Below are 15,082 nucleotides of genomic sequence, written 5' to 3' on the forward strand. Positions count from 1 at the left end.
ATATTCATGAGAGACATTTGCATGCAGTACCTCCACTGCATTCAAATCTTTCTCATGAATATCCATTGTGGGTATCCTAAAAACCATATTGGCTGGGCTGCCTCCAGGACCAGATTTGGGAACCACTGCTCTACACATTTCTTGGGTCACTTCAATCATGTTTTTGCACTACATCAACCGAGCCCATAGTCTCTCTGATTTATTGTTGATGGTGGGCTGAAAAAATTAATACTTTATCATTTCAGCATGCTTAAACATATGGTGGACTTTTGAATGTTTATATTCTTATGCTGGCTTGTTCATATTTATGCTGATGCACTATATTTGGTGCTTGTATTATATTTCAAAAAAGTATTGATTTCACATAAGTGGAAGCGCATTTGATAGCACATGATAACTCTTTTCACTTGGAGTAAGTTGCCTGATGAATGAAGTGCAAATTTCACCCTTTTAGCTGTCGCTTATGTTGATTGCCACATGGGTGTGTTATATGTCTGAGGGCACTACTCCTTTAAATTTCAGTGTTTTCTCCTGACAGTTCATCTGCCAGCATCTTACTATAGCAGTCAGGCCTCTTCCAACTCACTAACTAAATCTTGAGGTGGGTCCTGAAGAGGAACCATAGAAATTCAGGTGGAATTGTGATTAGACTATGAGAATCTCTCTTGGAGGCTAGCCAAGCAAGCCTTTCTTATGCCGTGCAGCAGATCCACAGGGACAGTCAAAACATGACATTTGCTGGTGATATATAAAACTGAACATTGAACATAATTTGCAATCCATTAACTTGTGATTTGCAAATATCGTGAGAAGTCTGGTAACAACCGTTCCAACAATTCGGACTATGTATGGTTGGTGGGGCAACCAACTTATACCAAGATAAGAGTAAGAACAACGGATTTGGAATTAAGTATCAGTGCAAGTAATGGACTCTAGCCTAATTACTATCTAAGTTTGTATGTATTTTGAAGGAGTTTTATTTGTGCAAAACACACAATACTGTTTTGTCTGAGTGAATGGTGACATGTATGACATTTGAAAGAGAGTTGCATGGTGGCCTGTTTGTTTGGGTAAATTAATCAAAATGTAAAAATAAAAATACTAATAGAGTAATTCAGTAGTGGAGTACTGTTTGTATTAGTGATTAGTTAAAATTTAATGCTAAGAAGTGTAGAGTGATGCACTTGGGGTGCGGAAACCCAAAAGAGAGATACCGGATAGGAGGGGAGAGATTAGTAAGCTCGACTCAGGAGAGAGACCTTGGGGTGTTGGTGTCGGAGGATCTGAAGGTGAAGAAACAATGCGACAAGGTGACGGCAGTGGCCATAATGATGCTAGGCTGCGTAGAGAGGGGCATAACCAGCAGAAGAAAGGAGGTGTTGATGCCCCTCTACAAGTCGTTGGTGAGGCCCCACTTGGAGTATTGTGTTCAGTTTTGTAGGCCATATCTTGCTAAAGATGTAAAGAGACTGGAAGCGGTGTAAAGAAAAGCTACGACAATGGTATGGGATTTGCGTTGCAAACTGTACGAGGAGAGACTTGCTGACCTGAACATGTATACTTTGGAGGAAAGGAGAAACAGGAGTGATATGATACAGATGTTCAAATATTTGAAAGGTATTAATCCGCAAACGAACCTTTTCCGGAGACTGGAAGGTGGTAGAACTTGAGGACGTGAATTGAGGTTGAAGGGGGGCAGACTCAGGACTAATGTCAGGAAATATTTTTTCACGGAGAGGGTGATGGATATGTGGAATGCCCTCCCGCGGGAGGTGGTGGAGATGAAAACGGTAATGGAATTCAAACATGCGTGGGATAAACACAAAGGAATCCTGTTTAGAAGGAATGGTTCTGTGGAATCTTAGCGGAGATTGGGTGGCGACGCCAATAATTGGAAATAAAATGGGAGCTGGGCAGACTTCTACGGTCTACGCCCTGATCGTGATTGAATAGATATGGATAGGATGGAATGTAAATTTTAAGGGGCTTCGATGTTAGCTTCAGAACTTAGTACAAGAACAGTACTGTGCAGACTTCTACAGTCTGTGCCCTGAGAAAGGCAAGGACAAATCAAACTCGGGTATACATATAAAGTATCACATAACATGTAAATGAGTTTATCTTGTTGGGCAGACTGGATGGACCGCACACGTCTTTATCTGCCGTCATTTACTATGTTACTATGTATGGCACTGCATACATCCAGTAACATTAATAATAATAATAAATTTTATACTGTCGGAGCCCTTCTTTGGATATTGAGCAGCTTGCGGTAGGTGCCTTAGATCACTGAGGGGTAGCAATGCTGCCTGACTTACCATCTGAGGAAGAGGATGTTTCCATGAGAAAACAAATACATAAGACTTTTTTTTAACATTTATTTATTTGTTTGTTGCATTTGTATCCCACATTTTCCCACCTACAGGCTCAATGTGGCTTACATTGTTCTGTCATGGCGATCGCCAAGTCCGGAGTGAGAGATACAGGTGTTATTACATTAAGATCATGATTGACATGATAGATTAAGCAGTCAAGTATAAAGAGTTCATATTCGGAATAAGAGATAAAGTGGTATTGCGTTAAAGTTCTTTCGTGGTTGAGTAGACTTTGGTAGTCACGTGCAGAGAATAGGTTTTATCCAGTTCAGGGTTGAGTGTAAATTCGTCTTTCTTTTTCTTCCATGCCCGCTCAAGCCTCCTAACTTGTATTTTTAATTTTTTCAATTCTTCGTTAAACCATGGTATTGAATTGTGCCTTCATGAGGTTCTGGTTTGTAGTGGTGCTATGTTGTCTAGTACACTTCTACATCTTTTGTCCCATTCTAGGAGATATTGTTTCAAGTCTGTTTGTGCTGTCCATTCGCTCTTGTAGATTTATTGCCAAAATACTACAGGGTCAGTTTGGCCTCTCATGGTGTAGGTTGTGCATTCTTGACTTTGGTGTGGGGCTTTTTTTCGCCATTGTATGGATAGGTTTAGTTTGTAGTGGTCTGACCATGGTATGTCTGTCCATTTTGTATCTGTTAGTACGAGGTTTAAGTCTGAGAATAGTTTGTATGTGATGAGATCAAGTGTGTGTCATTTGGCATGGGTTGTTTGCATATTCGGCCAATTGAGATCCCATAGTCTGAGGAAGTCCTAGTATTCACGTGCATTTGTTGAGTTAGGGTTTTCTAGGTGTAGGTTTATGTCCCCTATTATAAGTAGGTTGGAGTTGGATACACGTGTTCGATATGAAATCCATGAAGTGTGGTTGGCATTCATGCCAGTTACCTGGTGGTCTGTAAAACAGGACAACGTTTAGGTGATCGAGTAAGTTTGTGTGGGTGATTCTGACTGAGGCGATCTCAAGTTGGGGGGTTATGGATTCGGCTGCTGTTGTTACAGTGAAGTGGGATCTGTGGATTAAAGCTATGCCTCCTCCCTCTTTTTTCTTTCCTTGTCCAGTGAGTGATTTTGTATCCTGGGGGGCATAAATCTAAAATTATGGGGTCCTTAGGATCGTGTATCCAGGGTTCGCTGATGAATAAAAGGTCGAGGTTGTCTGTCGTAATCCAGTCTGTTGTTGTTGTTTTGTTGACTACTGATCTGGCGTTTATGTATTCTACCTGAATAGTTTGGTAGGGGTCAGTTAGGTTCGAAGTAGTGTTAATTTTTATTAGTTGTCTATTCTCTTAGGATCTAGGTTTGTTGTGTCCTTTCTTTCCTTTGTGTTGACTTTGTCCGCGTGTGGTGGGTTTTCCGTTGATTTGGTTGTTGTTTTTTGGTGAAGTGTGTTATGTCAGGGTACTTTGCAGTGTTTGTGTATTGTGGGTGTATTGTTGGTATCTGTGAGAGGGGTGGTTAGTGTATGGTGGACTAGGGATAGGGAGTAGATTATTAGGAGCAGTTTGGCGGTGTTCATTTTGGCGTTAATTGTGGAGTTGGTCTTAGGCACTATGGGAAGATGTCAACTGATGCCATTGTCCATTTGGGGTCATCTCGTAGGAAAAGAATTAGGTGTCGTTGACGTAGGCAGTGCACTGAATTAAGGCGGAGACTGTTAGTTGGGCGGGCTTGTTGTCCTGGGTGCAGGGCAGTGAGGCTTTGTACACTGTATTGTAAAATTCCTTCCGAGGTTTGAGATAGTGGGGTGTAGTGCACGGTACCTAATTTACGTTGACCAGTTCGTGTGTATGTCTATGGACAGCGTATTGTAATTCCTTCCAAGGTTAGAGGTAGAAAGCATACAGTATGCAGTGTTTAGTGCAGTGTCTTTTTAGGTGAGCCAGTTTTTTTTTCTATACAACACCTTGTGCTTTGTGTTGGGTTAAGCGATGATTCAAGTTGCCATGTGGTGAGTTAGTAATGTCTACATGATGTGGGGCATTAGAGTGAGATGTGCTATGGCTGGGACTCTTATTTGTGGTGGTAAATGTTGAATGCTTCCTCTTTCGATTGGAGCGTTTCTCCTGCTCACCTGCACATTGTCTCTGGCGTGGTCTGATAGGACTGGGGTAGCGTCTACCAGCTGGTTCATCGCTTGGTGGTCGAGAGGTGGTTCGGCTCTCGTCTTCCGTCATCGGGTAGCCCTGTGTGGTCCTCCAAGGGGGGAGGTTCGCTTGCCTCTCCCTGCTCCGGAGGTGCGGCAGTGTCACCCGATGATTCCTCCCGGTTATCACCGGTCAGTATGTTTATGATCACCGTTTCGCTGCTCGCCACCCGATGTCGTTTCCTGAGCTCCGGGGCCTGGAGCTCATTCAGATGCAGCTAGTCCAGAGCCCGGGCTTCTCCCACTGCGGCGAACGGTGTAAATGGTTCAGGTCAGCGAACACTGGGCGCCCATGTCTCTTGCGTCATTCCGATGGTTGCTCCTGTCGCCCCAGCACTCTCTGCACCCTTTTCACGGCGCCTCTTTACCTCCTCTTACTGGCTGCACGGCACTCTCAGCAGTGCAGGTGGGCCTGCGGTCCGGCAGTTTGTGCTGTGAGCTCAGGCAGGGAAGGGCTGCTGTTATCCTAATAACAGTTGCCTTTTAGATTAATTGCTGTTTTCTTTGAAAGTTATTAATGTGCATAAGTGAACAGAAGTTCAGAATACAATAGTGTGTATATAGTTAAACAAAATCATTTTTCTGTTCGTTGTAACTTTTGGTTGTTTAAGCCTGGACTAGATAGAACTAGATATTGTTCCAACAAATTTAATGTGCCTATATAGTCTACTCCGCAACACCCAGCAACCAACATGTGACTGTATTATTCCTTTTCTAATACTAGGACTGCCTTGGATTTAATTTTGCATTTGGTTTACACGCTACTGGTTAACAATTTATTGTTGTTTGTTTCATATGCCAGGATGGTTTATAGAAACATAGAATCATGACAGCAGATAAGAGTCAAGTGACCCATCCAGTCATATACCAGCAGCCACTGTTCACATCTATGTAGTTCAGATCATTTTGCTGGATGATAATAGCTCTCTAATAATATCCTAAAGTCATTATCCCCAGGATTCTATATATCGCACCAAGATTTCCATGCAGAAATCGAAGCATATTCCATAACAATATACATAACTTAATTAGTTAACAAGCTAATCAGAGCTGGTAATTGGATGTTAACCAATTATCACTAATTGGCATTAATTAGAATTTACGTACACTACTTGCTAATTGTGTTCTGTAATGTGGTACATGTAAATTCTAAGTTGAAAAGTGGGCATGGTTTTGGGCATAGAATGGGCAGATCGTGGGCAGTTCTAAAATCTATGCATGTTGTTATAGAATACACCTGCTCTGTGCCTAATTTAGATGTCTGGATTTACACCAGGTTTTGCTTGGCATAATTGATTGCGACTAAATTTAGTCACGTGGACCGCCGCTCGGCGTGTTCTATAAACAGTGCAGAAATGTAGGCTTATTCTATAAAGTACGCCTAAGCAAATTTCTTTTCGGCACCACATTTTTAGGAGTGATATAAAATCTAGTCCTATATGTCTGAACTCTTGACAATATCTTGTGGAATAGGATTCAGTTCTGAGGATGTAGTTATGGAAACAAGTCATGGTCTACTAATAACATTTGATTCACAAGAAGGGAAAATGTTCAGTGTCACATCAATAGCATATATAAATTCAATGTTATAGTATGTGTTAAAGCAAGGCAAAACTTCTTGTCACTTATATCTGATTTTAACTGTTCTGTTTTTCTACAGTTGCCGTCATGTTCAACTTTCCAGACCAGTCCATGGTAAAGAAAGTAGTACACTGTCTACCACGAGTTGGCATTGGCACTAATTTTGGATTGCCACAAACAAGGTATTTCAGGTTTCAAACTGTATCCTGGAAAATTAGAAGAAAGTTGATAGCATTTCTAAAAGAATAGTATTGCTGATCAATTGTTACTCATCTTTTCTGTAATTGAATACTGCTTCATGATCATAATCCTATAATTAGAACAAAATTCACAACAGATACTGTAGCTGCTTATTCTGTGGTTGATAATAAACTGTCAACAGGATTGTTTGGCTCATCTTGTTTCTTTTTATGAATAATGAGAGTCCAGTAAATGTAACTTGCCATATAATATTTTGCAAGAGCAGAGACATGGATAAATCTAAAAACATAGAACATGGCAGAAAGAGACCATGCTTATCTATCTGCCCATCCATACCAATTGACAACTTCACCCATTTCTTATGTTTTGACTGCATTTTTTAGGAATGAATGCAGAGAAATAAAGCTTACAAATAAAAGCAATAAAGATAGAGCATTTAATGACTAGCTTTGGGAGCTAACACTTCCTCAGATTAGAACAAAACAAAAGATGATATTCACAGAAAGTATAATTGAATCATGAAAAGCAATCCAGTGATAGTCTGAAGGGAAAAGATGTGGGGGATAAGGAGAGTTAATGGATGATCAGAAGGTGATGGGCAGTAGAATTTCATGACTCATATTGAGTTTAAAAGACCAGAATTTTGTTAGCCTTTTTTTTAAATCAGATCCAAACTACAAAAAGCCTATATTTCTGGATTGTTTTAAATTTTAGTATCCAGGTCATAAGGTCATTGATGCAGTTGTCTTCCTAAAACATGCTTCCTCACAAAAGTGCATCAACTTGGTTTTCTGCATGGTATGTGAGCTTATGTCTCTCCAATGTAGCAGAGAACAACAAGAGAGGCAGAAGATCTGTGATGCAAGCACAGCAGATCAATTCACATTGGAAGATTTTGCTGAGAACTCTCCTGAGGATTTGCTGTAGGACTAATTTCCCTTGTGTGTTATGCTACAAAGAAGTGTGCATTTGACTTTGCTTCTCTAGTACTAGCAGAGCAATGGATATCCCGCTCAGTGACTCATCCTCCAGGAGTTAGTAGGTCTAGGTCTTCATATGATTTTTCTCAGTTCTTCCAGCTCTGCAGTTTGTCACTACAAGGGTCACTTGCTATGTAGTTTTTGTTTGTTTTTAAATTTGTTTTTGTTTTATTTGTTTTATACTCCAGTAGGTATTTTAAGTGAAAAAGAAATCTTTCTCGATATGATTTGGGTTGCAGCCTTTTTTGTTTCAAGGACTCTGTCAAGTACAAATGGTCCCACACACAGAAATATTAGAATCAGAATATATTCTATTTTTGATTCTAATAATATGATGATATTAGAACAGACGGGCAACAAAAGAGGAACATGAGAAAAATGTAAGATAGGCCATAAGACAGAGTGAAAAGGAGAAAGGTGAGACAGGAGAGAGCGACCAGGAGATAGGTGAGACAGGAAAGAGAGACTAGGAGATGGAAGAGTTGGCAGTTGAACTCCTGGCCTATGTGGAGATGGACATTTATTGGGGTCTAGGAGAGGGAGCAACTGCCTAAGTTGAAGTTGGTAACAAATGTAAAAAGTGTTATAAGTAAAACGAACAAGGCCAGAACTTGTATAAAAGGATCATCTATTGATACTGTAGAAATGAACTAGAGACGACATTCTACAGTGAAAACCATTGGCAGAGTTGTTAAGAGAAGGATACAAGGCCAGAAGAAAGAAAACTGATCCATGGCAAAACCTATGGAGTAGTGTAATATAATCCAACATTTATAGACCACCTTCTCCCCCTACATGGGTCCAAGGCGATTTGCAATAGTATTGTCACTACAGAACAGATAAAATTAGAAAAATAGAGAACTATAAAATTTGACACATTTTCAAAAACTTTGAAACAAGCCTTTAAGCTTTTACGAAAGATGGTATAAGAAGACATCTTTTTCAGAGGCAATGGAAGACTGTTCTAAATTTGTATTGCTTTATAAGAAAATAACTCCAATATTCTTTTATAACACTAGAAAATCAACAAATAACAATTTCTTGATTTAGAAGACTCTAAAGCAGATTGACTGTATATTTGTCTTTTAGATTGTAAGCTCCTTGAGCAGGGACTGTCCTTCCATGTTAAATTGTACAGCACTGCGTAACCCTAGTAGCGCTTTAAAAATGTTAAGTAGTAGTAGTAGAGGAAAATGCTACTAACTGAGAGACTTTCAGGTGCCAAACCCATGCTTGAACAGGAAGGCAATGAAGACTACTCAGTAGCAGGGAAAGACAATCAAATTTTTTCCTCCTAAAAATCAATCTCGCTGCGGTATTTTGCAATAGTTGAAGTTTTTCATGAGAAAATCTTGTATACAATGAATTGTAATAATCTAGTTGGGATAGCACTATGGCTTGAACCAACACAGAAAATGGGTCTTCGTAACAGTAGGGACAAGCAGACCTCAATTGCTTTAATTAAAAACATTTTTTTCTTATGTAAATTATTAATTTGGGGTTCAAAAGTTAGCGAAGAATCTAATATAAAACCCAGCACTTCAGAAGTATAATCAATGGTCAAACATGTATCCTTAATCGAGGACATTTTTGGAAAATCAATTGACAAACACTTTCCAAACAAAAATAAAATTGTTGTGCACAGAGGTTCCGTTGGTAGGTGAGCGTCACAATGGATTGAGGATGCCAAACATGAGAGATCCAAAACTTCCACCTGAAGTATGCTGCTCTGACCAAAGCAGATCTGAAATTCATATGCCCCAATAACAATTTGGAAGTATGAGCACAAGTTGAAAAGGTGCAGAGGCATGAAGAAAACAGGAGAAATGTCAAAATAGACTATTTATTGAGAACAGAGAGCAATTTTGCAGGTAATTGAAGAAGAATATAATTGCAGTTAAACCACCAACATCTGAAACAGAGGTTTTTAAAAGGGCACAACAACAAAGAGAATGGATACCCAACGTACAGAGGAAAGTAGAAAAAGTGAAGAACTGAGACTAGGTTGAGACAAGCCTCAAACATCAAGAATGCCTAACTTTTGGCTCAAAGATTTAGTACCTCACCACCAACTTTTGGGAAACTGCTAAAATAAATTGTTCAGACAGCCAAAGTTAACATTGCATCAGGATGACATTGGGATAACTTTCAGTCTTGACAAATATGCAAAGGCACCCTGCTCTTCACTCTTCTAAAACAGGAACCTTATCTGAGAGAATATGGTAATGTAGAAGAACTTGAGCAAGTAGATGTGTATACTTTTCTGTGTGTAATAGAATGTGTAACCATCCTGCACTGTTGCACAAATTATAGAGAGGAAAGAGCAGCAAAGAATACTACATAATACAGAACCAAGTAGTGAAAATTACTTTAATAAGATACAAGATATCATTCATATTGAATCCCTATGCTCTCATACAGTTTTATAATCATGGACTGGCCTCTAAGACCTTCAAACATTGAATTCAATGAACAACCTCCATATCTATTAGGTAATTTGCAACAGTGAATATATGGTAAATTCAACACGTTTCAAGTGCTAACTAAAGGAGGACTACATGTATAGATCTACTGTCATAGGCCTCCAGCATCAAGCTAACCAAAAGGTTAAAAAATTGCTGAAATATGAAAGCAAAAGGCCATGATCAGAGTCTATCCTTAATCTTAGTCCACCATTCCAGTGAATTGGTGAGCATCCCACAGAACACAGGAGGATTGAAGCAATATAATATTTAAACTAAGCAGAAATAAATCCTTTTAAAGAAGCAACCCAGCAAACAAAGAAAAGTTGCTAAAGCACAAATACAGCAGGAGATACAGAGAATTAATTCAGAAACCACAACTAGATCAAACCTGCTGTAAGGGATCCATGATGGTGTCAGAGAGGACAGATGCTGACTGAGCTCTGTGCTGTGATCTTCGTGGATTGGGAAGAAAAGGAAGGGTTTAGTGAAAGCGATTACTTGCCCACCAGGGTCTAGCCTTACCCCGACCTTGATCCAGTCCTCGATTCGGAGCTTTGCCTTGTTTGGAGCTGGTGTGCTGCAGTCTGCTGACTTAAGGACAGTGTTTGGAGGAAGTGTCCCAGAGGTATAGGAAATATCACTAAGTCCCAAACAATGCAAGACTCCTACCAGACCAAAGTAGTGGGCACCCTAGGTGAAACTTCAGTGTTACACCCCCTCTCAATTAGCTTTCAGGACAGCAGCTTGCAGCCCCCTCAGCAGTCATCAAGTTTACATGATCTAAGCCAAGACTCTGTCTGAAACAGCTGCACTCCAACTGCTGCCAATGAGAGAGAATCTACTGAGTCCACAAGCACGAAGATCTAGACATCAGCTGTCTATATATGGTATTAGTCCCAGGGCCTGTATCAAAGAAGCCAGTGGGGATATATATATATATATATATATATATATATATATATATATATAACAGCATGGGTACAAGGAGAGATCCCTGGGGATGTCAAAGGAGGTGTTGAGACCATCACACCATAGGACCTGATAACTTACTATCAGAAAGATAGGAGCGAAGCCACTGAAGTTCTTGGCCCACTATCTCGACCTCTGCCAGATGGGAAAGGAGCAGCTCATGGTCAATCACATTGAAAGCCACTGTCGGATCCAGAGACAGCAGAAGAACAGATTGTTTATTTGGGGGTTCTTTTAGCCAATTTTGACTGGCTGGATAATCAAGAGTAGACCTAGTATTGCTGTCTGTGTTATGATGTGGACAGAAACCCATTTGATTAAAGTGCAGCACATGATGGGATTCCACAAAATCAGTCAAATAACCCATTCAGTGATTTTGGAAATAAATGGCAGCTGAACTAGCAGCCTATAATTGGCCACTAAGAGGCCGATATTCAGACCGCAGGAGTTAGCCGGGCTAACTCCCACAGTTGGCGATAAAACCGGATAGTCAGTGCTGGACCATTTCTGTATCCGGTTTACTTTTGGCTGGTTTGACTTTGATCAGCCAAGCCGATATTCAGCGCTGGCCGGCCAGTCAAACTGGCCAAAGATAGAACTGCCTTGCATGTGGCCAAATATGGCTGCTAAAGTTAAGTGTTGATGCAATGAAAATTGGTGCATAGCCAGTTTTATCAGCCAACATAAACAGCTAGCTTCTAAACGACAGTATTTTGTCCCACTGAATATTGGTGCATAGCTGGCTATGTGGCATTTAACCAGCCAGGTGCCGATCCTTTCTAGTTAAATGACTTTGAATATCGGAGGGTAAGTCCCTAGCTTGCCAAGCATCTTTTATCTTTGTTGCAAAGTGGCCAATTTCCACATGGATGGCACTGAACCCTCCAATGTGCTATTCTGTACTATCCGGGTTATATAAGGTAGAAAAAAAAACACAAAATGTTTGATCAGACAGATAATCATGGGGTCTTGTAGGGGCTGTAGTAGACCTTACAGCTCGCAGAGAATGGTCAACCACCTTAATTGATGGTATCTGAAAGCCTGTTGTAAAAGAGGAAGTCTGAGCATCTGGAGTCATCCAAGATTGCACCAAAGCTGCCAACTGTGGAGAAGGATCTGTCTGCAAGAGGGACTCTTTGGCCTAAGCAGTGGCCCCTATGACCTGAAATGTTCATGGGAGCAGATATGTGAAGAAAGATCAATGTCAGAAATACTGTAAAGTCAAACATAGATGATGCTGCCAAATCTTACATATATAAATTGATGTCACCCAGAATAAGCGCATTAGGGGCCTGAAGTACATAGTGAGATTAGAGGAGTCTGTAAGTGAACCGTTCAGTGACTGGAGGAGGATGGTATAGCAGAAGATGATCAAATCAGATTGGAGCATACAGGCTTAAAGACAAAGATTCAATCAGCCCCATATCTCTCTTGAACAGGAAAGTACAATGAAACAGTAGAAGAAAGTAGCACAGCCAGCCCGCCCCCTCGTCTAGCCTGTCAATTCACATAATGAAAGGAAAATCCAGCTGGAGGGCCTGATTTAAAATAAGCCAAGTCTGAATCTTCTAGCCAAGTCTCAACAAGTCATAGAATTGCAAAGCCTATGAGAAGTGATTAGATCTTGGAGAAGCTGACACCACGCAAAGAACGTATGTTTAGTAACCCTGTCTGTAGATCAAAAGGATTAGACACAGGCTTAGAAGCCTTAGGTTCTCGGGAAATGGGCACCAAAACCAGTATCCTTGTCTAGGAGCAACTTGGAAGTTAAGACTGAACTGGCCGCCATCCCCAAAGTACAGAAATGGCGCTCATAGAAAGGGCTGGTACAGCAACTGAGCAGAGAGAGACCAAGACGGACACCAGAAACAACCACAATAATGATGTGATAAAAATCCTGAACATTTTTATTTGTTTGTTTGTTTATGCATTTGCTATACCACTGAAACCACATACCTAACCAGTTTAAAGACTAAAAAAGAAAAGAAATGTATAAAGAACTACAATGTGTGGATAGGAAAGCACAGCCAACAAAAAATAATGAGCGGTACCAATAGTTTATGAGAAGTAGTGATAGGGAAAAAAATTAACACACAGAGGGAGGGGACTAATGGAAAAACATTGAGGTGTCTTGTCACCAAAGGCCTGCCAAAAAAGCCAAGTCTTAATCTGTTGTAAACTTGGGAAAGGACGATTCAGCTTGTATATCTGCAGGAAGACTGTTCCACAGCATTCAGGCAAGATAATAGAAAGCATTCTTCCTAGTCTTCTCATGTTTTGCCAGCCAAGGACTGGGCAAAACTAGGCAATGGTTGTTGAGAGAGCATAAGACACGGGCTGGAGAATATGGGATAGTGAGAGAAGCAAGGCAGGGTGGCAGCCCAATGCAGAAGGCCTTGAAAGCAAGCAAAAGAACCTTAAACTGAACCCTAGATATGACAGGTAACCAGTGATGTTCCTTAAAAAGGGGGGAGACATGGATGTACTTGCTAGCATCACAGAGGACTCTGATAGTGGTGTTCTGGAGAGATTGTAGTTTCTTAGTATTGAAATGCAGGTTAAAGTATGTAAACATCATAACTTTAGGAGAAAGAATGAGATACTATTTTAATGTTAGGATGGTGTGAGTGTGTATAGTATAGTTAGATCTATCACTTAGAATTTTTTTTAACATTTTGTAAGAAAATAAAGCTAAATATTAAAATATTACATGTAGTTACGTTTTTAGGGATGCATATGGGGCTACAGACCTTGGGGTGATGGTGTCCGAGGATCTGAAAGTGAAGAAACAATGCGACAAGGCAGCAGCCATGTCTAGAAGGATGCTAGGCTGCATAGAGAGGGGTATAACCACCAGAAGAAAGGAGATGTTTGAGCCCCTCTACAAGTCATTGGTGAGGCACTACTTGGGAGTATTGTGTTCAGTTTTGGAGGCCGTATCTTGCTAAAGATGTGAAAAGACTGTAAGCAGTGCAAAGAAAAGATACAAAAATGGTATGGGATTTGCATTGCAAACCATACGAAGAGAGACTTGCTGACCTGAACACGTATACCTTGGAGGAAAGGAGAAGCAGGAGTGACATGATACAGGCGTTCAAATATTTGAAAGATATTAATCCGCAAACAAACCTTTTCCAGAGATGGGAAGGCGGTAGAATTAGAGGACATGAATTGAGGTTGAAGGGAGGCAGGCTCAGGAGTAATGCCAGGAAGTATTTTTTCACGGAGAGGGTGGTGGATACATTGAATACCCGCCTGCAGGAGGTGGTGTAGATGAAAATGGTAAAGGAATTCAAACATGCGTGGGATAAACACAAAGGAATCTTGTTTAAAAGGAATGGTTCTGCAGAATCTTAGCGGAGATTGGGTGGCAACACAGGTAATTGGAAAGCAAAACCAGTGCTGGGCGGATTTCTATGGTCTGTGCCCTGATCGTGACTGAATAGATATGAATGGGCTGGAGTGTAAATTTTAAGAGGCTTCGACGTTAACTTCAGAAATTTTAGTACAAGAACAGTGCTGGGCTGACTTCTACAGTATAATGAGTTTATCTTGTTGGGCAGACTGAATGGATCGGTACAGGTCTTTATCTGTCGTCATTTATTATGTTACTATGTTAGGTGGATAGGGAGGTCTTGAAGGGGGAAGTGATAGGGGGAGATGTAATTGGGACCTCTTCAGGGGGAGGGTTGTGATGCGAGAGGAGGGTTCTTTGAGGGGGTGACTTTGGGTGAAGGGGGAGGTTATTCATTAGTTTCTGGTCCCTTTAAGATTCAGCCTAGAAACATTGGGCTGTGTCTTTGTGGCCTGATGTTGCTGGTCAGGAAAAGCGGGCGTTATCGTACTAGGAAAAATACAGTGTGCAGTGATTTTCATGCATTTGTATTCGTTACATCTCGTTACTGTGTATCCTGCAGTGACTAATATTAACATGTTAGGTTAATTTAACACATGTATTGACGTTTAATGAATGTTATGGACGTAATGCACCTTAATAACTATTCCCCCAAAATAAGAGAACTTGAATCCAGTGTCACATCTCTGACTTGGAGCTCTATGAAAATGACTGTTTGTCTCTTTAGAGAAAACTCACATGACTGGACCCATGGTTGACTACAGTTAATATCATACTTGTTTTTAAAGGATTTTTCACAAGCTTACATGTCTTGAATGCAGCTCATTAAATTTTATCTATGAGTAAAATATTCTGTTACTAAATTATGGTCACTCACTAAAACAAAAGTACTGGTGGACAATGCATAGGTGGTCATAGTGGGAACTTCAGTTTCTTATAACTGAGGACTGTTGTAAAGGGGCTTGTAATAAGTTGCTTTTGACTCCTAACTTTTCACTTGT

The 15,082-nt window shown here is 40.5% G+C and overlaps 1 protein-coding gene across 1 annotated transcript in view; it reads left to right on the forward strand.

Moving 5' to 3' along the window:
- The window catches only part of LRBA (LPS responsive beige-like anchor protein), a 1,257,537-nt gene that overhangs the window by 918,256 nt on the left and 324,199 nt on the right, over positions 1-15,082 (forward strand). The window contains 1 exon segment of the mRNA XM_030191657.1: positions 6,191-6,293. Coding sequence (XP_030047517.1) covers positions 6,191-6,293 — 103 coding nt within the window.

Source organism: Microcaecilia unicolor, chromosome 2 (genome assembly GCF_901765095.1).
Source record: "Microcaecilia unicolor chromosome 2, aMicUni1.1, whole genome shotgun sequence".
Lineage (NCBI taxonomy): Eukaryota > Metazoa > Chordata > Amphibia > Gymnophiona > Siphonopidae > Microcaecilia > Microcaecilia unicolor.